The sequence below is a fragment of the Gastrolobium bilobum genome, unplaced genomic scaffold, assembly GCF_033153095.1.
Source record: "Gastrolobium bilobum isolate Gb01-03AN ecotype WA unplaced genomic scaffold, APGP_CSIRO_Gbil_v1 utg17830, whole genome shotgun sequence".
NCBI classification, from domain to species: Eukaryota; Viridiplantae; Streptophyta; class Magnoliopsida; order Fabales; family Fabaceae; genus Gastrolobium; species Gastrolobium bilobum.
The window spans coordinates 248,710-273,939 of record NW_026897053.1 but is presented as its reverse complement, the minus strand read 5'-3'; the positions used below and the strand labels follow the sequence as shown (position 1 = coordinate 273,939).

Here is a 25,230-nt window from a genome sequence, read left to right as displayed (position 1 = left end):
GGCCATTTGGTTCTGCCTCTCCACGCTTAAGCGCAGGAGAGGAGGCTTAAGCGCGCTCCTCGAGCCTAAAAATCCAATCCCAGGGCGCGCTTAAGCCCTCAAATGGAGGCTTAAGCGCGCTAATTGAAGAAAAACACCATTTGGTTCTGCCTCTCCGCGCTTAAGCGCGAGATAAGGAGGCTTAAGCGCGCAACCCAGAGAAAAGAGGCCAATCACTTCTACCTCTCCGCGCTTAAGCGGGAAATAGGAGCGTTTTAGCGCGGCCCAATCCACCTAAAGCCTAACTCGGGGAAGGCGCTTAAGCGCCCACAACCGCGCTTAAGCGCGCCTCAGCAAATCAGATTTTTAAATAAACCCCAAATTTTCCCCTTCACACTTACACTCCCACACCCATACCCCCATTTTCTTCAAGAACGCTGATAACCTCCCCCTCACACTTACAACCTCATCACCGGACCACCACGGTCTCCGGTCAATACCATCATCATCACTCCGATCACCACCGTACCACAAGTCTGGAAAACACTCATCACACTCCTCTCTCTCTCAAAACATCCCAACCCGAATTCTCCTCAACCGTGACACTCATCACACTCCCCTCTCCCTTCGGTCGTTATCAAGAATCTCCACCAGAGGTCTCATTCATTTCTCCTAATTCTTTCCTCATCTGCATTTGAAGCTCCCAAGGAAATGGCTCATAAAGATAAGACTTTGGGAAAAAGGGTCCGAAAGACCAAAGCCCCTGGAGGTGCATCTAGCTCCTCCACCCCCCCTCCGGATTTTGACTCACATAGGTTCACAACAGCTGAGCATGAAGAGAGATACAAAATTGTGGCAGCCAAACCTATCATTCGGGAGAGGAAAATGGTGCTGAATGATGGAGAGCACCCAGATTTCTACAACAACTTAATTCGCAGGAGGTGGAACTCTTACGCAATATCACTCACAGATAGCTCCGGCACAATTTGCAAGGAGTTTTACGCAAATGCCTACAATTTTGAGAAAGGGGCAAGACGGATATACAAGAGTTATGTCAGGGGCAAGAGCATATTCTATGATGCAGATGCATTACAGGAACATTTGAAGACAGCCCATCATCATAAAACAGCACTGTGTGATTACAGAAGACTACTAAGTCGGCTTGAGTATGAGCCTGTCAGAGGCAATGATCATGATACCTGGAATCCAGTGGAAGAGGCAAGACCTATTCTGCAAACCATTGCACTTCCCGAGCAAAATTGGGAGCTAACTGCAGATAGCCGCCGTCCCAAGCTGTTAAAGATAAGACAGCTGAATGCAGTAGCTAAGATATGGTTCCAGTTTATCATCAACAACATCCTCCCTACCACTCATACTTCTGAAGTTCAGGTCAGCAAAGCAGCTCTCATTTACACCATTATGACTGGTGGTACAGTGGACCTACCTTGGCTATTGGCAGATGGTATTTATGATTTTGCTCATCATAAATCTCAGAAAGCTGCTCTTGCACACAGCTCCCTTATTCAGACCTTGTGCCAAAAAGCGGGAGTAGAGATACCCACCGAACACAAGCCGGTGGAAGTGTGCCCCCCCCTATTCATGCTGCTTTCATTAACTACACCATGGGTATCCCTCCAGCACCCCCAGCACAGCATGTTCAGCAGGGAAGACAGCCAGATCTCCCTGCTATATGGGAAGCGGTGCAATCACTGCAACGCCAGCAGGGATCTATGCAGAGGAGAGCTCGGTACTCTCAGAGCAGGCAGATGGCCTTTCAGGATTATATGAGTGCACAGATAGTGGAGTTATTCCGCCAGAGAGAGATTCCGGCATTACCCTTCGAGTATCCAGCATATGTTGGATCTGATGAGGAGGCCCCAGGCACGACCACTGCTGCTGACACTGAGACGGCTGCTGCTGAGAGTGATGCAGTCCACATAGATGATGCCACTGCTGCTGAGGCCACAGTTAGAGATGACCAGGAGGATGCAGGAGATGAGGACACACCCACCACTGATATGGAGGAGGACTGATCCTCATATCAGTTTATCTGTTTCAGACTTTTATTTTTTTTTTGTTTCATTTTTAGTTTGTTGTTTTTACTGTTAGTCTAGCGTATGTTGACATGGGATGTATATTGAGACTGATCCTGACATGATTGATTTTTTTTTGGATATATGACATGCTGACGTAGTTTCTTTATCTGTCACATGCGTGCAGAGTACAATATCATTTTTTTTTTTCTGATATCTTGCTTAAGATTCTTTTTAGATTTAAATTTATTGCTGAGGACAGCAAGATTTAAATCTAGGAATGGGTACCCACGCAATTTATCAGACCATAAACTTCACATGGTCGGAAGGAGAAACTCATGATTACACGGAGTACACAGAAATATCCAAATTACAAATGCAGTTTTTCAGGGGAGTTTCTCAATATTATTTTCATATTATGTGATTTTAAATATATTATTTTGATTAAGTATTAGTTTATATTGAGTTTTCATATATAATAGTTTACTTTAATATTTGAAGTTTTAGATTAGTTTTAAGACCCATTCCATCTTAGTCAATAAATAATTAGTGGATCTTAAGAGATTTTCCATTGTGCTTGATATAGATGCATAATGAATAATTACATGAAATTGGTTGATAGTTGATATCAAGAGTATAATGATGTAAATAAATTTTATTTTCGTACATAAATGAGCGTCAGTCAAGCATGCTTCATAGTTCACTGGAATAAGAGAAGAATAACTAGAGTAATCAAAGAGGGAGTGGAAAATAAGTCTCACATCCTTAGTCGTAAGCTTTTGAGCCTAAACAGAATTTTTTTTGTGGTGTGAACTTTACTGTTGAATCACTTTAGAACTTGTTTGTTTCTCTTTGAAATGGTCTGTAGTATACAATTGTTGAAATGATAGAGGCAGTTCTTTTTAAAAGCTAGATAGCCAAATAGCCACCCTGAAGGTTTATTCTTAGATTAAGCCCTTTCAAGCCAAGGCATGTTTGTTCATTGACAGTACATTATGAATAGCCATTCCATACGCATCCTCACCTGAACTGATTAATTTTCAAAATTAAATGAGGAACTGGATAGGATTGAAACAAAAAGAGAAAATCAAACTCTAAGTGTATGGGAGAAAAAAGTGAAAAGAGGGAAATTGCCACAAGGTGGTGGAAAAAGGAAATGAAAAGAAAAAGGTTGAACTGTTTATCTGTACAAAAGCAGAAAAAGAAAAACAAAAGGAAGAAGGAAAAGAAATAAAAGACTCATATTATATGAATAAGTGGAAGAAGAAAAGAGGAGGAAAATAAGAGAAATCTGTTTACTATATGTTGAACAGTTAAACTAGTTCCTCTTTGAAGTTGAATTTTGATCAGTTATCTTAAGCCACTTACCCAGATGATTCCTTTCCTTTTACCTAAGCCACGTTACAACCTTAACAAAGACCTCTTGATTGACTTTGTATACTAGTAAGACTGTGGAGAGTGAGAATATAAACAAGCTTATGGTAGTGTTAATTTAGTAAAGTAAGAGTGAAACACATACCCTTAAACACTGAGTGTGAATGAATAAATAAAAAAATCCAGTGAGAGAGTGTTGTGGAAATTAAATTGTACTACTCTTTCTTTTGAGAACGCATGTTATGATTTTATGACTGGTGAATTATGACTGTTTGCTTGAAATTGATGTGTCATTGATTTTTAATAAGTCTGAATACTTTGATATCTCATTATTGACCAGTTTTCTGCCTGTTATTCATCAAGCATGACTAGCCGTCTCCAAACTTTCCCATAGTTTTATTCTAATTAATTGCTGAGGACAGCAATGTTCAAATCTGGGAATTGTTTGATAAACCTTTAGTTTATCTTGTTTAATGGACTAAAATAATATGAATTATCTAGTTGAACAAGTCAAAAATTAGGGTTTTAAAATGATAATCATGAACATTATCTGATTGTTGGAACTAATTAATATATTTGTTATTTTTAAAGGGATTTGATAACAAATGATTCAAATATGAAGATTTAGATAAAGAGAGATCAAATCAGAAAAGAAGATGAATCAAGGTGAAAACAATAAGATTGAAGATCTTATCAAGTTGTTAGAAGTGGGAGCTTAAGCCCCCATTCAGAAGCATAAGCTCCCTAAAAACGCAAATAGCTACTGCCTCTAGGCGCTTAAGCCCCCAACTCAGGGCTTAAGCGCGCCACAAGAAGAAAATGTTGTCGCCAGGAGCGCGCTTAAGCGCCCTCCAGAGCGCTTCAGCGCGCAACGCGAGTCAGAATTCATTGTCCTAGGGCGCTTAAGCGCGCTACAACAGGCTTAAGCGCCCAGACAGATCCAACTTAGGCCCATTCGAGTTTTCTACTAGGATACGAACTCTTGGCCAATAAAAAGGCCATTGGGGACCAGAAATACACAACTTTTACATTGCTAAACAACTCTTGGGTGCTTGGAGGCTGAAGGAACGCGGAGGAACATCAGATTCATGTTCGTGAGCGGCAGAGACGGATCAACGTCAAGTGTTCACTGGAGATATTGAAGATCCACCAATTATCTATGGAGTTTGGGGGAGCTTTTCTATTTTCTTTTGTTCTTGATTTTGCTATGTCCGGCTAGTTCTTTAAGTAGTTAGGGTTACATGGATTTTAGTCGATTTATTATGCTTTGAACAATTCGTACGTTAATTCTCCTTTTTATCATGAATGAAGTTATCTGTTTTTAATGCTTTATATAGGCTTGAATCTTATATAATGATCATTGGTAAATGCATGACAATAGGGATGTTGGTGTGTGATCCATATCTGATAACTTCATCGTAAACGCTATGATTCTAGGGATAGACATAAAATTTGCATAACCTTAAGATTCTTGAACTTAATGCTTGCATTCTTGGGGAATAACCGGGGAACTAGGGTTCTTCCAAGTTTGTAAAGACTTTAGGGTAACAAGGGATTGAGCTCTAATAACACGCGAAAGAATTGGTTAGATTGATATTAAGGACGGTTAACGTAAAGAAGGACTTCGAATCATAATAAGGAGATTAAAGGAAATCGAACCCCTAACTACGTTTTTATTTTATTAGTTCAATCAAATTTTTACCTTCTTGTTTTTAATTCTTGCGAGTAGTTAGCTTTAATATTTAATAACTTCAATTTTGCAATCCAAATCCTGTTTCCGAATACAACTTTGATTGTCCAACTTAAGTTGCGATAGTGAATTGGTGCTTGAACCGTAATCCTCGTGGGAACGATCTCTTACTTAATCATATATTACTTGTACGATCGGTGCACTTGCCGTGAGTATCAACAATAGGATAAAATGAGACAATAGGATAAGCTAATCATATCCTATTGACCTACCAAACAAGAGATAAAAGTAAGATATGATAAGTTATCCTATCCTATCTTCTTTATAAGGTGCTCCAACTTCCACTAAAACATGGAAACTCGTGTACTATTCTCGAGACAGAAATTTTGTTTACCAAGTAATATCTACTTAAATCAATTAGTGATTCACTTCGGGGAATTGTTGAGAGCACATATCCAGATTTTAATAACGAATGTGGGATGAATAATATATCAGAGAAATAGAAATGCTCATCTTTAAATGCTATATTGATGAGATCAACGATTACACTTTTGATATATTTGAAGGTCCAATAAAATAATACAGAAACTCAGATGAGATTGCTAGTGTAATTGAGAACATACTTGAATAAGATCTCATATATCCAATAGAATTCTTGAATTCCTTAATGATTTCCAAGCCTTTACTTCCCACTAAAGAAGGAATGCCAATATGCTGATTAGAAACATTAATCTTGCATTACGAATAATAGACTGGATTAGTGTTGCATTAAGATTTGCAATCACATATACAAGTATTCCCTTGTGAATGTAAGATTAATGAATTGGTTCAGTTAAGTACGACTCTATAACATTACCTGAATATGTTATTCATTTAACTTCTTTCACAACATTACTTTTTTGACTGATTCTCCTCCTTCCTGCACCTCTCTTTGAATGAATCTACCATAAAGCACTAAATAAAGCTAAAAAGAACTTCCTCAGCAACAGTTACATGCAAATCAAACAGATGATGACTTGACTTAAAACCCAAACGATACAGCTTCTGAGACAAAGTTACCAAAACAAAGAGGAAAATGGTGCAAAGGAAACTCTTTATAATGGTCATCAGAATATCTCTTCTGTTCTTCTTAAATTTGTGGGAAAGAACCTAAACATGAGTATTAGTATTCTAGTAAGTTACAGTTCACATTTAAAGAATTGAAGTGCTGCTCCTCTCATTGTTATTTGAAGATACATGATATTCACCCAAGAAAATGATACAGCAAAAGGAAAAGATAAAGATACAACTTAAATCAGGCAGCACCAGCCTCAGTTGGTGTTGTACAAGGAGCCAGTGTGTTTGGAGGCAGGGTGATACCACCCCCTCTAACAGAAATACTGGTGAACTTGACAGAGCTTGCCCTACTCACAAGATTTGAGTCAATAAACACAACAATCACTGTGATATCATCGTGGAAATGCCTGCGAACCCCGCGGTCGATTTTCTTTAGGTCTGAATATCTCATTTCTCTCTTCTTTGCCGCTTCTTGAAGTGCAGCTTTCACCAGCCTCCTTGCACTTCCCTGAAATAAGTATAGAAGATAAACCATATATCCACTTTGTATTGTGCTTACTGCATGAGATGCTTCAGCAACTTATAACATATAATCCCAAAGAAAAGGCTTTAAGTTGTTTCCATGATGTCATACATAAATCTAGATAATATTTAATATGCCATGTTATAAAGCAGTTTAAGCATAAGTATATGCAATGGGATTATTTGATTCAGCCATCATTCGTATATCAAAGATTATCTATCACATTTTCTGTAGCTTCAAGGCCAATTTGCACAAAACATTTCATATCAGCAAATAGTTTTCAAAGTTAAGAGCAGATTATTTATTTTGCAAGAGTTATTCAAGTCAAGGGAAAGCTTTATGCTCCACTTCCACAACTGTGTAGGACAATTATATCCGACAACATTTTCGGTTGAATTTAAAGAATAAGATTCTGTTACATGCAGCACATCCAAAAAAAAGTAAAATAACCCCGCCACTGACACACAAAAATAAAAAATAAAAATCTGCACATAAGCACATTCAAGCTATGACAGTATGACACATACATGCAATAAACTATGTTCAAAAGATTAAGTTAGAGATCTGAGAAAAGCGGTATTACAATCACATTCAACAGTACGGCGAATTCACTTGAACATAAAGTACCCAGGACAAACAGGTAGAACAAAAAATCTACATCGATTTCTTTCAGTCTAAAATAGCCATAATTTTTCCATTTTAATCTCACAGAAAATGGTATAACAATATCTAGCATGGTAGTATTTAAATATATATATCTTACACTGTGGGGATTGTTTTGAACTATATCAACTGCTTCTTGATTGCTAAGGTGCTCCCAGAGACCATCAGATGCAAATATAATAAACTGATCATGTGGCTGCAACTGGTGCACTGATATTGATGGTTCTGAGCTCAATATTGGCCTCTTGAAAGGCTCGCGAAGTCGAAACTTTGCATATAGAGGTTCTCTATTGAACTCCGCCTTTTTAAGATATACATCACCAATAGATCTAGAAACCTGTAAGTTAAAAATGTTTTAGAACTAATGTAACGCAATATAAGAAGGGATGGGGGAAAACACTCCAAGGCAAGCTATGCTGATGCTTTTTGGATACCAACCATAATTACCTCTTTGAGGTGAGTAGGCTCTCCCGGATATCCCCACAAGCTTCGGCTCTTTGAGCCGGCTATGAGACTAGTCCCGAGTACGGGGCAGATCAAGGATTTAAAGTTTTATGCTGATGCTGATAACACAAGAAATGACGACTAAAACTGCTTTTTCATAAAGAGAAAAAATTGCATGATACTAAGTTAAGGGAAATTTCAGTATAATTGCAACTTGTAAGAAATAATTAACCCCATTTAACGCAATGCCTAGAGATACCAAACAAATTAAGGGCGAATTCAGTCATGATACTAAGAAGGCTTAATTTTCTATTCTATGCAAATTATAGTTTTCTGGTAATACAAAATTATAACGCATGCCATTAATTATTATAATATTAATGCTATCAAGTTGAATTGCATAAAAAATCCAAATGAAGTTGAGAGAAATGACCAGGACCTACTTCCATAAATAAATTTGACACCATGATTTTTCTGTCCTTTTACTTTCTCACGTTCCACCCCCACCCTGCACCCCACTCCCCACCCTTTACCCAACTCCCCACCCTTTTTCCTTCGGCATAGTTCCTGTATTCTTAAGTCATTCTTCATATCCAGAAAACTTAATGTAATATTGCATCCTTAAAACTGAAAATTTGCCTCCAACACTGAAATGTTCAAATTTAAAATGTTCAAACTTAATCTGTCATGATGTGTATCTATATGCGCTAGTGTAGATAAAAAAAGCCTCTAGCATCAAGAAACTAATTTTATTTAGCAATGAATTTATAATTGACTTACTTGAATAATGCCCTTCACACGCCATACATTATGCTTCAAAACAACAATGTGTGAGTCATCAGGGTGTAAAGATTGCAGCTCATGTCTTACAGACTCTATTGCTGCATTATGCTCTGCGGACAATTGCATGGCTAAAACCTCCCCAGTTGCCTTGACTGCTCTTCCCAAAACAGCCCGGGAATCACCAAGATTTGCGATATAAAGGGTTCCATTACAAATAACACCGACAAGACAGCATGACCCAACAGCTGCAATTTGTGGTTTCATTGACCACTGTTTGGCAACAAGTGACATAAATCCCTCTTCTGTTGCTTGGATTGACTTGCGAATTACATCCACTGACATTGATTGTTGCTCTGCAGTAAACCCTGAAATTTAATAAGCATGAATTCTTTTGATTGACAATCATATGGAGAAAAACAATTCAAAACATAGTTAAATCCTTAAATAATAGACATGCAACAAATAGGTATTGAAAATTATAATTTCTGTAGTTTCAAATCAGCTTATATCTTAAACTTTTTTATGCTATAATTAATGCATAGCTGATATAATGATAGGGGAAAAAAAGTGCTAGCACCATATCATGAAGCAAAAGAATGAAACTTTACTAAGTCACTTGTCGTGCTCTAACAAATTTATTCGGGTAGGAACAAAAATAAAAGAAAGAATGAAAAAAGTCCCTTTTAGACATCTATTTAATTTCACAAGGCAAATTTTTTTTTGCCTTTTTTACATCAAAACAGGCAGCAGAATACAAACACTTCTATTCTCTAATCTTTCTAGCTCAACAAGGTTTCCCTAGGATAAATTTTTACACCATAGCTCCCTGTATGTTTTTTGTCCAACATAAAAGGAAATTTATTCGGGTAGGAACAAAAATAAAAGAGAGAATGAAAAAAAATCCCTTTTAGACATCTATTTAATTTCACAAGGCAAATGTTTTTTGCCTTTTTTCCATCAAAACAATCAGCAGAATACAAACACTTCTATTCTCTAATCTTTCTAGCTCAACAAGGTTTCCCTAGGATAAATTTTTACACCATAGCTCCCTGTATGTTTTTTGTCCAACATAAAAAGAAATATTAACCACACGAAATGCTTAGAATCGGAAGGCAGAGGAAAATACAACAAAATCAACAAGTACAATTTATGCTAACAAAGAAAAAAAGCTTAAAGAATTCACTTATCTTGATGTCACTTACTCTTGAGATGGTGAATTAGGTGGTCATTGATAAACCGTGATGTCTCAGGCCCTCCATGCCCATCATAGACACCAACAAAGGTACCATAAGGGCCCGATTCACTGGAGCTCAAACTGCCTGATTCAATATGACTCTGATCCTCCAACAAGTTGTTGGCTTGGACCACAGCCATTGAAAACTCACCATTCAAGTGCTGCCCCGAGTCTTTGTACCACAAGAGCCCGTCCTGTTTACCTCCAGCATCTGAACCGCTGCGCGCATATCGATCCGAACTTGGCCGAAAGCAGGCCGTCAAATAATTCATCAACTCCGATAACATCCCTCATCTCACCACACAACCTTCAGAAATTTCCACATCTATTAACCACCCAAGAACAACTTCACCTCAAGAATTTTAAGTCACAGATACATAGGTTTAGTCCTGCACTACACCAGTCACCACAATGATGAAGATGATGAATCCACTACAAACTACTACTGATAAAATCAAATTAAGGCTTAATTTAAAGTAAAACAAACCACCTGTAACAGTTTTCTAAGGTATGAATTGTATCCAGAAACACAAATAAGCTTCTCCAATCGAAACTCTTGCTTTAGTTGCTTTTTCAAATCACAACAAAAACTAAGACCAAGTACAGCCCGTAACTATGAAAAACTCAAGAGGAAGAGGTAAAATTTATACTCTTTTTCTTCTTGTTTTTCAAAACAAGGTCAAACCAACTTTTCCTCAGTCAAGCTTTTGGTCAGCTTATAGAAATTTCACATTCAAATTGGAAAATGAAACCCCAACTCAAATTAATCTCCATAAAAGCCAATAATGGCAACAAGTTAGCTTTTTCATCAAGTATACCTATATATGTTGTACATAAAAAACAACATAACAATTAAAAAAAATAAAAAAAATAGAAAAGAGATCTCACCCAACAATTGGACTATTAATTGGAAGCTATGTTGGATGACGCCCCAGTTGAAGAAAATAATGATCTTGAAACAAGAGGGAAGTTAAAAGTATGTGAAACAACTAGATCTGTGGATCCATCAAATCAACATGAAAGAACACAAGTGGGTTTGTTCTTCTATTCTTCTTTTCTGTTTTTTTTTTCCCCTTCACTTTCTATGTAGCAAGCCAGTTGTAGTACTATTATTATCTACATACATAGATGATGAAAAAAAATTGTTGAAAGAAGAGGTACATGGAAGAATTAAAAAATAAAGACTTGATTTTTTATTTTTATTTTTTTGGTTAAATATTAGGCCAACTGAAAACCCTTTCCTTTTCCATTCTTCTCAGTTCAGCAGACAAGCCCCATAAAAGCCCAACAATGGAGAGCTCAAAGACAGCAAAGCAGAGGTCCACACACACCACAATGCTAGAGAGAGAAAGTAGAGTTAGATAGAGACAGAGAGAGAGAAAGTCAATGAAGATTGAAGCATGTAACATGGGCAATGATAGAGTTGTTTAGGCTAATGTTATGGGCATTCACTTAAAATTGGTTCACATTATGACACGTGGAATTTGTGGTGTTTTTACAGCATGTGACTATGCTCTATGTTGTCTTTTTCTGATACACGTGTCCCCTTCTCACGTTGATGACACGAAAGAGTTATTTTGTTACGAGGTTAACGTAGCAGGTTACGAGTTCCTCCCTCGCTTATCCTGTAAGAATGTAATTTTGGAATAAATCTTTGCTGCTATTGTGCATCCAAATTCAGTGCATCTCATCAATAGGAACATTACACATCAGAGGTGAGAGAAAAAATTTGACAGAAAAAAAAACTTTGACTAACATGTAATATTTTTATTAGTAAGATGTACTGAATCTTTGGTGCAACAGTAGTACTAAAGATTTATTCGTAATTTTGACCCAGCCCACAAAATTAGGTTTGAAATTGATTTTTAGAATTGCAATTGAGAATTTTAATTTTGAGTCTAATGTTACAAAATTGAAACCAATTATTTTGAGGAAAATCTGTCGAGCGATAATGAAAGTATAATTTTCATGTAATTTATGAAAAAAAATACAATATTCGAATATTAACATTATTTCTGTATTTTAGAATACAATGTTCAAATATCACGGCATGGTTTATTTTTTAATATAAGTCCGTGATTTTTTTTATTTTTTTCTTTTTTCGCAAACTAATGACGCGATATTAGAATATATAAAGTTTATATTAAGGTAAAAGCATTTGTATTTCGCTCTTCAAAATTTGAATATTATATGTCACTTTTTTTAGCCATGTCAAATTGAAATAGATAGATGAAGTAAATTATCGTAGATTTGTATTTTTTAAAGACTAAATTCAAGTAATAATAATAATAATAATAATAAACGAAAACGTTTTTCTTTTTCTTTTTTTTTGTAATACTACGAAAACGTATTTCTAATTTCATTTAGTATGGGTTACTACTGTCCCAGTCCCCACCACTACCCAAGGGTTATTTAACTTTATTTGGTGATGGAATTGCTGATTTTTTTTGGTAAACATGGAATTGCTGATTTTGATCCAAGTTCAGTGTTACATTCTTTTTCAATTATGTTGATAAATTGTTAAATGAGATTTACGTTTTACGTGAATATAATTAAGGGTTTTAATTTTTTCGTGCAGTAGAAATAAAATTCTTATATTATAAATATATTTTACGTGAGATCGATATCTATTAAAAAAATAAAATAAAAATATATATTATACAAAAATTGAAAGATTACTATTAAAATAAAATAATTTTCATGAAAAAATACTTTTCCTATAATTAAAACTCCCTTTTTGATATGATAACGTATAGTAGTGATTATAAAACAAACTTGAATAAAAAAGCAAAGTTGTGTGATCGCTGTCCAATTTAAGTGGACCATTTTGTTCATGGGTCAAATGACTCTCCCGTGTCAGGTCAGGATAGTCAATCTCTTATGTCAAGAGATAGAAAAATAAAAAAAATCTTTATCCTTTTAAATGACATAATTTATATTCTTTTACTCTCACAAAGAAGTGAGACTCACATCTTTATTTTTTTTGTAAACTTTCTCTCCTCCTTTATCTATCTCTTTCTCTTTCTTAAAATGACACAACTTTATATCCTTTAAAATGATACACACTTTTCTCTATAAAAATAGATAGGTTTTACATGTATAAAAAAAGGTTTTATAAGAGTTATGTTGTAGAAAAAGTAATTGTGTAATGTTATAGAGATTCATTTTGCGTGCTGTAGTTTTTTTTTGTTTCGAAAAGTGTGGGTCTCACAAAAATATTATGTGTGTAGAAAACTTTGTTGTGTCATGTTAAATAATAAATGAAAACCCTAAAAAAGAGTAAAATGCAAATTTCGATGTATAATCTAAAAGCTCCCCTCGGGATCACGAGAACTTTTTCGGTACGATTGTAGTATCAAAATTATTTTCCAAATTAATAAATAATTACGACTTAAAAGGAAAATATATTTGTACTAAAAAAAAAGGAAAATCTATCAAATAGATATGAATTCAAATGATATAAAAAATATTGATTAGGAAAAAAGAGAATATTGAATTCGATGGGCGTTTGGTACAGGAGAAATTTTTATTTGTCCGGGAATCTCAATTTTCAAAAATATGATTTTTACATTCAGTTTACGATAATATCCGAAAATTTAAAATTTAAAAAAATTCAGTTTCCTGGAAATCCGGCCAAATGCCGTGTACCAAACGCCCTAGGGGGTATTTGGTATCCAGATTCTTTGAGTTCCTTGGAAACTAGGCATGGAGAATTGGAAGACCACATTTGGAAGCAAAAATATTACACTTTTCCTAAGAAACAATGTTGCCCAGTTTTGCACTTCATGTATGAAAAGTGGTACTAAATTTCTCCATCCAGAAAATGGAATATTAGTTTTCGCGAGAAGTAAAAAGAGAACTAAAATATTGTGGACAATAATAACCTTACTTTTTGGTAATGTTGAATATAATATAATATTAAAAAATAAAAGTAGGGTTATTTTAGTAAAATAACTTTATATTCTCACTAATATTTCACAATCAACCAAACAGACATTCAGTAAAATGAACCACAAAATTCCAGAAAAAATTGGTCATACCAAACAATTTTTTAATAACATTCCAGCAAAATATATTTCTTATTATATTTCATTAATCTATTATTCTCGAATAAATAAAAATTTCTCTTCTACCAAATGCCTTCATACTGTATTAAAATATTTCCGAGAAACCCAGCCTCAAGATGTACTATAATACATGGGTAAGAGTTACCGTAAAGTTTGAAGCTGTGTAACTGTTTTCTTGAGCTAATAGGTACTTATCCCTCTCTTATATATATGATATCTGTCTCCTATTTCCTTTTTCTCTCAATACAAATAGAGCTTGTGAATTGTGACGTTAGCATGTATATATGAATGTACGTAATATTTAAAGGAAGAATTATTTTATACTTGAATGTACGTAATATTTAAGAAGTACGCATGATATATTTAACGTTTGAACAACTTCCAATTTTTTTAAAAGACTTCTTTTATAAGCTTAATAATCTAGGTATAGAAAAAATGATATGATAAAAGTATTTTCTTAAAAGAAAACTTTCTAATTAAAAAGCACAAGTAATCGAACATTGAATTGAGTTGAGCCTCTCAAGTTCACCACATGAATTATTGAATAAGACATATCCTTCAATTGGATGTTCGCTTCAACTCTATTGTTTACTGTACAGGTATGTTTGGATAAACGTTTATTTAAATGATGTTAGGTTTTAATGTTTCCACAGTAAATATAGATTAATTATTTACATTCATTCTCAAAACGACGTTGTTTTATGTTGAAGAATTAAAAAAAATATAAGGAGAAAGACTATATTATAACCTTGAAATAAATTATAATTATAAAAAAATCTTGTTTTCCGTCTTAAAACGACATCATTTTGGGTTCAATGTAGATAATTTATCTACATTGATCGTAAAAAAAACAAACCCTTTATTTTATATAAAAAACAAAGAAATATATGAAATGCAAGTGTACTAGGGGTGTTCGCGGTCTGGATTGGATCGATTTTGAAAGCAAAAATCATCTGATCCAATCCTTTCGGTTTAATCATATAATCATCCATTCGGTTTGGATTTTTTTCCAAATCCGATCCGATCCAATCCAATTTTTTTCGGTTTGGATTTGATCGGTTTTCGATTTTTTGAAAATTCTAAAATTTATTTCATGATTATTGTACAAATAATATGTTGTAAATAATATTGATTTAGTTATTATTTAGTTTTTATTTAGTCATTTATTGTTGTATTGGGCCAAGCCCTTTGTTGTATTGGGCCAAGCCCATTAGGTTAAAAGTAGGTCAAATATTCTCTATACATAGAGAACCCTTTGTACAGATTATTTACAATTCTATAATATATTAGAATACCCTTTTTCAAGTTGGTATCAGAGCTCTCGATCTGAGGGCTTTGCTTCCGCACATATTATCTTCTTTTTTAACAAAACCCTAATTTCTTTGCCTCTTGCCGCCATTAGCCGCCACCGGAAAAAATTTTCGGGGACCTTTTGGACCAAGGGGACCATTGTTGACCTTATTTTTCCTCCGATCTATCATTCTACGCAGTGTTCCTCCGCCACAAACGACTGAAACACGTCCGATCGCCTCCAATCAGATCTGTCTTCACCGTTTGGACCACTTTCCGGCGACTTTTCAACCGCGACCACCCACAGACAGGTGTGCGCTCACCGGACGACCACACCAGAAAAATCTCAGCCGGCGAAGCCCATCCACGCGCTCTCACGCGCCGCCCCTTTCCCAGCGAGTGAATCCCACGCGCAGCTCCTTTCTCCGGCGCGTGGAGGCGCGTGCGGCCGTGTTTTTGGACCGGACCACCACCATTCTTCTCATCTTCTTGTCTTCTGTCTGGATCTGTAATTATTTTTCTGATCAGAGGTCAATTGATATTCTGTTTGGTTGATTTTATCGCTGGTTGTTAACTTTTTTTGTTAAAGAATGGCTGAGCATGATAGTTCTTCGATCTTATCTGGTAAGAGCACACGTTCTATATCTCTTCTTGCTTCTTGCACTGATTTTAAAACCTCATGGATTTTGGATTCTGGTGCAACTGATCATATGGCTTGTCGTACTGAGTTATTTTGTTCTTATCATCCTACTGTTGGTAGTCATACTATATCCGTAGCTGATGGATCCCATAAATCAGTTATTGGTTCTGGTAACATTCAAATTCAACCTTCCTTGTTTCTTAAAAATGTTCTTTATGTTCTTCAGCTTTCTACTAATCTTATCTCCACTCAAAAACTTATAACTGATTTGAATTGTTCTATCACATTTTTTCCTTCTCATTGTCTTATTCAGGATCTTACCACGAAGAAGACAATTGGAGTTGCTAATGAACAGGATGGGTTGTATCATCTCCTTCCAGACCATGCCAGCAAAAATCAGTTATTAATGACACGTCATCCTTCTACTGCAGAGTCTATGATTTGGCTCCATCACAAGTGTCTCGGGCATCCACCATTTAGTCTTTTGAAGTCTATGTTCCCCTCTCTGTTTCTCAATAAGTCGGTTGAGACCTTTCATTGTGATGTTTGTGAATTTGCAAAACACCATCGAGTGTCATTTCCTTCTAGCACTATTAAAAGCAGAGAACCTTTTTCTCTTATCCATTCTGATGTTTGGGGCCCTTCTAAAGTGCACAGTGTTTCAGGTGCTAGGTGGTTTGTTTCTTTTATTGACGATTGTACTCGGATAACATGGATATACTTGATGAAAGACAAGTCTGAAGTACCAGAGATATTTATTCGGTTTCATCACATGGTTGAGACTCAGTTTGGTAAGGGTATTAAAAGACTCAGATCTGATAATGGTACTGAGTACGTCAATCAACGCCTGTCACAATTCATTTCAGACAGAGGTATGATTCATGAGCTCACATGTATTGATACCCCTCAACAAAACGGGGTTGCTGAAAGGAAAAATCGTCACCTTCTTGAAGTTGCTAGAGCACTACTTTTTCAGACATCTGTTCCTAGTTCTTATTGGGGAGAAGCAGTATTAGCTGCAACTTTTTTGATCAACCGTTTACCTTCACGGGTCCTTAACAATATCAGTCCTATTCATTCCATGACTTCCTTCTTTCCTTCTGTTCCCATATTGCAGAGCCTTCCACCAAGAGTGTTTGGATGTGTTGCCTTTGTCCATGTTCATAAACAACATCGGAGTAAGTTGGATCCTAGGGCTCTTAAGTGTGTCTTCCTTGGTTATAACCCTTATAAAAAAGGGTACAAGTGTTATCATCCACCAAGTCAGAAATTTTTTGTTTCTATGGATGTCACCTTTCAAGAATCTGAATCTTATTTCCTGGGTCCTCATCGTCAGGGGGAGAATAGTTCTTCAGAAGACTCGTCCCCTTCCTTCTTTGAGTCTGGATCAATCTTCTCTCTTCCTAGTGTGTCTGCTCCTGGTGTGTCAGAACCTTCAAATACACCTGAGATACAACCCATACTGTCTCACCAGCAACCTCAATCGTCTGAACCACTGGTAAGTCCTGAATCTCCTATTTCTTTTGAATCTCCTGTTTCTGATTCTAATATTATTTCCTCTCATGATTTGTCTATTTCTTCTGATATCTCTAATGACTTACCCATTGCTTCTACTTCTGATGACTTACCTATTGATCTTAGAAAAGGAAAAAGATCTTGTCACAAGAAAACTTGTTCCTCCTGTCCCTTTTGTACTCAATACCCTATCTCCCACTTTGTTTCCTCTGCTAATCTTTCTGTGCAGCACAAAAGCTTTGTTTCAGCACTAGATTCTATTGCAATCCCAAAATCAGTACATGAAGCCTTGAAAGATAGGAATTGGGCTCAAGCCATGCAAGAGGAGATGAATGCTTTGGAGAAAAATAAAACATGGGAGGTTATTGATAGACCCAACGAAAAGAAAGCAGTAGGGTGCAGATGGGTTTATACCCTGAAATATAATTCTGATGGCACTCTTGAGAGATATAAGGCTCGATTAGTGGCCAAAGGTTACACTCAAACCTATGGCATTGATTATGAAGAAACCTTTGCTCCAGTTGCAAAGATGAATACAGTGAGAATCTTGTTATCCCTTGCTGCCCATTACAATTGGGATATAAATCAATTTGATGTGAAAAATGCTTTCCTCAATGGTGAGTTAGAAGAAGAAGTCTACATGGAAATTCCGCCTGGTTTTGATTCCGTGAAGGGGGAAAATAAAGTTTGTAGATTAAAAAAGGCCTTGTATGGATTGAAGCAGTCACCTCGTGCTTGGTTTGGAAGATTTACTAAAGTTATGATGACCTTAGGATACAGACAGAGCCAAGGCGATCACACTCTTTTCTTCAAGCACTCCCAAAATGGGAAGCTTACTGTGCTCCTTGTATATGTTGATGATATTATTATCACATGTGATGATTTTGTGGAGAGACAGATTCTGCAAACACGGCTTGCCTCTGAGTTTGAAATCAAAGACCTTGGGAAACTGAGATATTTCCTAGGGATAGAAGTAGCTCATTCAAGCAAAGGAATTTTTATCAGCCAGAGGAAATATGTTCTTGATCTTCTCAAAGAAGCAGGAAAGCTCGGGTGTAAACCCTCTAATACTCCTATTGAGCAGAATCACAAAATGGGCTATGAAGAAGAGAGTCCTCCAGTTGATAAAGGACAATATCAACGGCTAGTTGGGAAATTGATATATCTGGCCCATACTAGACCAGACCTAGCTTATGTTGTTAGTGTTGTCAGTCAGTTTATGCACGATCCAAAAGAAAAACACATGCAGGCAGTAGAGAGAATTCTTCAGTATCTTAAAGGTACTCCTGGTAAAGGATTGTTATTCCGACGTGATGGCAATCTATCTTTAGAAGTCTACACAGATGCTGATTATGCTGGATCTGTGACTGACCGTCGTTCTACCACTGGTTATTGCATGTTTCTTTGCGGTAACTTGTTGACATGGAGAAGTAAGAAACAAGATGTGGTTGCCAGATCAAGTGCAGAAGCTGAATTTCGAGCTATGGCTCAAGGCATTTGTGAGTTACTGTGGCTGAAAATTGTTCTTGATGATCTCAAAATAAAATGTGAGGGACCTATGAAGCTGTTATGTGATAATAAGTCCGCTATTTGTATAGCTCATAATCCAGTTCAACATGATCGGACTAAACATATTGAGGTTGACCGCCATTTCATCAAAGAGAAACTTGATAGCGGGTTGATTACCACTCCATACATTCCCACTGGGCGTCAATTGGCTGATCTATTAACAAAGGGGCTTCCTTCAGACAGATTTCAAGAACTTACTAGCAAGCTGGGAATGATAAATATTTATTCCTCAGCTTGAGGGGGAGTGTTGTAAATAATATTGATTTAGTTATTATTTAGTTTTTATTTAGTCATTTATTGTTGTATTGGGCCAAGCCCTTTGTTGTATTGGGCCAAGCCCATTAGGTTAAAAGTAGGTCAAATATTCTCTATAAATAGAGAACCCTTTGTACAGATTATTTACAATTCTATAATATATTAGAATACCCTTTTTCAAGTTAATATCTTTTGTATATATTGGCTTTGTAAAAAAAAAAATTGAAATAAAAAAGCATTAGTAAATTATAATATAGTTTTTTTTTTTTGCAATGAGATATGAAGCTCTACAAAGATAAAATTTTGTTGATGAGATGTGACTAGATTTTTTCTTGGGTTTAGATGATGGGTTAATGGGTCTTGGGTTTAGAAAATTTTAGACTATGATTAAGGAAAGATCCAAGTAGGTAAAGGGAAATTAATATATTGGATCGGTTTGGATTGGATCGGTTTTCATCAACCCATCCAAAAACCGATCCAATCCAATTAAAATTTGCGATTTTTTTTCGATTTTTGTTTTCCGGTTTTCGGTTTATTCGGTTATCGGTTTTTCGGTTCGGTCACCGCAGTTTGAATCGGTTTGGATCGTTTGTTGAACACCCATAAAGTGTACGTACAAAGAGTGGCTCGATTAATAAATAAGTTTAAACTAGGGGTGGCAATTTGAGTTGGCCCGCCCCGACTCGTCCCGACCCGCCACCAACTCGTCAAAAACGAGGCGGAATGGGTTGGCCCGCCATTAAATATGGGCTGAAAAAATAAACTCACCCTGTTTTATGGTAGGTTGACAGGTCAACCCACCAACCCGTCAATTAAAAAATAAATAAATAAAATTTAAAATTAAATTATATTTTGTTAATTTTTCTAATATTATTTTATTTTATTTCACATTTCTCTTAATTTTTTTCAGTCTCAATCTTAAATGTATACCAATATTTGTCAAATATTCTTTAGGAATTCATTTGTCTCCATATATAGATAACATTTATCATAAATAAAATTGTTATTCTTTATTTTTTCTAGGAAGTATTACGATAAAAAAATTTGAATATCACAAAAATTTAATGACCAATAAAATACTACCTAATTGTAAAAAAAAAAAAAAATTATAACCCGGCGAGTCAACCTGCCGAACCCGTTTTGATCCATTTCTAGGTGGAGCGGACAGTGGGTTGGTGGGTTGAAAACTTCAACTCAATCTGCTCCGTTTTGGCGAGTTGGTCCGCCGGACTCAACCCATATTGTCACCTCTAGTTTAAACTAAGGCTAGAAAACCTTTATAATTACGAATATATATGAACTTGAAAACGTTAACTGTGAAGAAGGACAACATCAATACCTTAAAAAATGAATTAGTATCAGTTGAAAATATATAAAGAAAACTTATTAAATAAATAAATAAAAACAAAGAAAATGTAAATGCTTGGAAGGTTGGCAATAATTATAATTTGATGGCTTAATTCAAGGGGCATATTTTTATTGGATTATGTATATGTCTGCCCCCACGTGAGAAAAAAGGCTTCAAAATATGGTATATAGTATATATGCACAAGCGAATTTAATCAAAATTTCACTTTCCTTGTTCATCATTAATTAATTAGTATATGATATATGAGGAAATTTGCATAGACACGTAGTCCATTTTCCTTTTCTCATCAACTATATGAGTTATGACATTTTAAGGTGAAATTTATAAATTTTCGAAAACTTAAAGTTTTTCAATAACCAAAATGAGGCTTACCCTTCATTTTTCTAGCTTTTGTTTACGCAAGAGAGAGAATAAAATAACATAAGATTATATAAATAGACGAAGGAGTTTGTATTTGTCTTTTAACATGACACAATAAATTTTTCTATACACATAACATTTTGTGGAGTCCACACTTTTTGAAATAAAAAAAGAAAATTACGACACGCAAAACAAATCTCTATAACATTACAGAATCACTTTTTCTAAAATATAATTCTTATAAAACCTAGATGAATTTGAAATATGGAACTTTGCTGAACCATCTTATCATCGCCAACCACCGGCCACAAGAATGGGTAATAGACAATGCGGATAATGCTTTTAATCTCTCGTATAGTCATGTCTCGTACGAGAACAATGCATTTAGTCTAGGTTGTGCATTTTTCCATTCATGAAAATGGTCCACCTACATATATTTTATAATACTAATAATATTTGATATAAAATTACTTATGAACATTCCCTTTAATAATTTAAACTTTTTAAAAAGTTAGTTATGAATGTGAATGTGATATCAAATTCTCTATGATTTAGTAATTTAAAGTTTGATCTTTGTCTTTTTTATTTTTTAAATAAAATTTAAAATAAAAGTTAGTTATACATTGTCCATGCTTTAAATCTATCTGACTTTTACATAAAGGAACATATAAATATGACATTATTCATAAATATTTATCTTGTTACTTTAACTTTTCAAAGAATTGGTCATTTACAATTAATTAATATTCATGAAACTGCTATTTTTAAAAGATATCGATTTTCTCGCAATTAATAATAAAGGACTTTAATTAGAATGTATCCAATAATGTCTTAAGACATTATTATTTATTGCCTTTATATTAATTAAATATGGGTTGATAATCAATAAAGAATGTGTCAAATTACTAATAAATGTGAGTATAAACTTTAGAGTAATTTTTTTTAAAGTGACAATAGACAAATTAAACTAGGGGAAGAATATTGTAACAACCAAGTCGTGTTACTACCATATTACTACCAATCAATCTCACCGTTAGATTGATTATGTTGATCCAACGGTTACATTATTTCCATCTTTGTATGGTTATGATTTCCTATATTTAAAATGAAAGCATTAAATATGGAAAATCATAATCATATAAAGGTGAAAATAAATATAAAGTATTAAATTTGAAAAATCATGACCGTACAAAGATGGAAATAAATATAACTGTTGGATCAACATAATTGATCTAACAGTGAGATTGATTGGTAGTAACATGGTAGTAAGACCACTTGGTTATTAGAATATCCTTCCTCACATATATATATATATATATATATATATATATATAGGTAGGATCCTTTGACACCAGTGTCAAATTTGAATTTTGACACCTCATCTGAGAGCCATTAGATCAAAAAATATCAATGGTGTCACATGCTTACAAATCAGAGTCATTGATCTTTTTTGATCTAATGGCTCTCAGATGAGGTGTCAAAATTTAAATTTGACACCGGTGTCAAAGGATCCTACCTCATATATATATATATATATATATATATATATATATATATATATATATATATATATATAACAGTCTAGGATTTAATCTTCTCTAACGTGGTCCTGTTGAGATATATTTATTTAGTAAAAAAGTTTGGTGCATACATAAGTAACTAAGTTATATCATATACATCTCGTTATGATGAAATACTTTAGGGTCTATTTGGTGTGACGTATAAGGCATGATAGTATAATTTTATACTATACGTTATGACATTTTCAGTTGTTTGGTGTGACTGTCGAATAGTATAAGCTTATAAAGCATAATCCCTTAATACATCAAAACGATGTATAACTTAATCCGGCCTAAGGGTGAGGGATAAGACCTAATAAGAAATTGATGTATTAACATCGTTGACCAATGTAATTCTCAAAAATTAATATATTATTTTGATATTAATCTATTAAAATAAAAATTAATTTTTCAATATATTAATTTTAAAATATTGAATATTTTTATTTTATAAAAATTAATTTATATTTTGGACACACTGATCAATAAATTTTTATAAAAATTAATATCATATGATATTTTTTGAAGAATTATATAAATTCTTTATTAAAGGATATTTTTATTAAAAATATTTATTTTTATCATATATAGTATTATACACTGCATTATCAAATACTAGATGATATTATCTGATACAATATATTATTTTATACAATATCGTGTCAAATGCTGGATAGTATTAAAATTCAATCAGGTCTTATACTATCAGGTCTTATTCTATACTATGTACCAAACATGCCCTTAAGTTCAACTATCGGCAGATTTTGTTCAAGAAATAAACCTGCTTGACAAGAGATTAATGAAGGGGTTTTCAAGTTTTGAATCATCTAAGAGAATATAAGAAGAAAAAGACCAGCTTAATTATTTGAAGCCTGACTCATAAAATTAAAGATCAAAACTATGATAGATAGACGAAAATGTGAACCCATACCATACAGATCCATCTTTTTTGGCAGATAGTCTTCTGTTCAACTCTGCATGGATGTGAATATAGTTTTATTCGACAAAGTTGATCGTTCACAATTATCAATTGTGGGGCCCATATTCCATGTGATTGTGAAGGACAACAGTCATTATATCGATCTTGGGTTAATTGGTCATACAGTTGGTTAGTTTGACGCTTCACATAACTAGAAGGTCAAAAACCAATTATAATTATGCCATGGAATGGTCTAATAAGATGTCTTTGAGCATGATACCGATACGCAAGAGATGAGCAAATATGCCACGAATCTAAGTAGATGGGTCCAAATTGGAATCATCGATTCACTGAGGTTCTCCAAAGGTTGCCTTAGCAATAGCATATGGTCAATTGTGGAATCTGTTTCTTGGAAAACGTATATTTGTAAACAGATAATAAAATATGCAAAAGAAAACATGCATATAGTAATGTTTTGAAGTAAAAATTGCTAAAGGTTAAATGTTTTTTAGGAGCTAGAAAGATGCTAAACCTTTTGATTGACGCATTCGTGAAAGACACCGCTTTTTGCTCTCTAAGGACACTCATGCTTTTAGGCGTGGGAATTTTGATATAGGAGAATTTTTTTTATCTAGAATTACAATTATCTGTAATGTGATAGAAAAATGAGATTATCGGTAATGTAATCAAAAAGTTGTTTGGTATGCCAAAATTTTAGTGAGAATATTGGGTAAAATTTATTAAGTCTATGTTTGGTTGATTATAAAATATTACTGAAAATTTGATGTGATATTATATATATACCTCCGATTTGGTTTCTTTTTCAACCAGATAGGGATTACACAGGTTACTTTTGTCACTTTTTTTGCTAACCCTTTTTCTACTTTCCCATCAATTAACAATAATTTTTTTTCACAAATTACACGCACAATGATTACCGGACACCTAATTTTTCTAGATAATTTTTTTAAAAAATGATATCAAATATGGTATAACTAAAAATCTATTCTCATTTTCATAGGTATACAAAAAAAAAAAAAAAACTTCCTAACAAACACTCCCTCAGTGCCTCAAGAAGGGTGAGTGGTTGTGGATTCTAGTGGGATATCTCAATTAACTTTTTGATTGTTACATGTTTTGGGCAATATTATATAATTTAATACATGAGATTAATATTTCTCATGGTATAAGAGATAATTTTTTTTCTTACACATATATAAAAGTGCGGAGCCTATACTTTCTCTTTTTCTTTTTTTTTCCCTTCACATGATCTTACATGAGGCTATACACTCTTTTATATATATGTATATGATAATTTTATCTTCTGTAATATAAAAAACACGAAACCTTAATACATTATGAGAATAAGTAAACATTTGCCATCCAACCTCTCCATTCTCGTACTATTAGTCAGAGACACCTCTTCTTATAGCTAATTTGAATAATAAAATGAAAAAGCATCTTTGAGTAGCATAACTAGTATCTAATTTCTTCCTATATCTTCCGTCTGTTTTCGCTTAAATGGCATTTGATATAGCTAATTAGCCGTCTGATTAGCAGAGTCATCAGATTTGAACGATCGTTAGTCATGCAGGCCATTTCATTTCGCTTATGTTGATGAGTTAAGAATAATTAATTTAGAAAATAGAATTAATACTCACTATCATCTTAAGGAAAGTATTCAACTGATAACCTCATGTAATTTTCATTATTATTTGATCTCGATAAATGGAGTTGCCAATATTGGAATGTAATCAAGGTCGACTATATTAGCAAACTGCGAAAGCATACATCAATCACCGCCCCCAAATACCAAATATTAGACAAAATAAATTTACCTTTTAAGTATATCAATAAATTTTAAAAACTCGAATTTAAAGAATGTAAAATATAAAACAAATGTGATGA

The 25,230-nt window shown here is 34.3% G+C and overlaps 1 protein-coding gene across 2 annotated transcripts; it reads right to left on the bottom strand.

Annotated features, from left to right (window-relative positions):
• Positions 1-6,173: 6,173 nt before the first annotated feature.
• On the bottom strand, positions 6,174-10,617 carry LOC133303745 (probable protein phosphatase 2C 60). 2 transcript variants are annotated; one of them, XM_061503709.1, is made up of 4 exons: positions 9,748-10,617; positions 8,543-8,910; positions 7,419-7,655; positions 6,174-6,640 (listed from the first exon to the last, which is right to left on the bottom strand). In XM_061503709.1, the coding sequence occupies exons 1-4, from the start codon at positions 10,064-10,066 to the stop codon at positions 6,371-6,373; spliced, it is 1,194 nt and encodes a 397-aa protein (XP_061359693.1). In that variant the 5' UTR covers positions 10,067-10,617; the 3' UTR covers positions 6,174-6,370. The 2 variants fall into 2 exon arrangements, with proteins under 2 accessions (XP_061359693.1, XP_061359694.1); XM_061503710.1 differs by having other exon boundaries at positions 8,543-8,898.
• Between the last annotated feature and the right edge of the window lie 14,613 nt (positions 10,618-25,230).

What these genes read in the sequence shown, in the direction of transcription:
- LOC133303745 (XM_061503709.1), bottom strand. Translation starts at nt 10,066, where the DNA reads ATGTTATCGGAGTTGATGAATTATTTGACGGCCTGCTTTCGGCCAAGT. An exon ending in CCTAATTCACCATCTCAAGA is followed by an intron (nt 8,911 to 9,747) that starts GTAAGTGACATC and finishes ATTAAATTTCAG; the next exon opens with GGTTTACTGCAGAGCAACAA. An exon ending in GTGTGAAGGGCATTATTCAA is followed by an intron (nt 7,656 to 8,542) that starts GTAAGTCAATTA and finishes TTTAACTTACAG; the next exon opens with GTTTCTAGATCTATTGGTGA.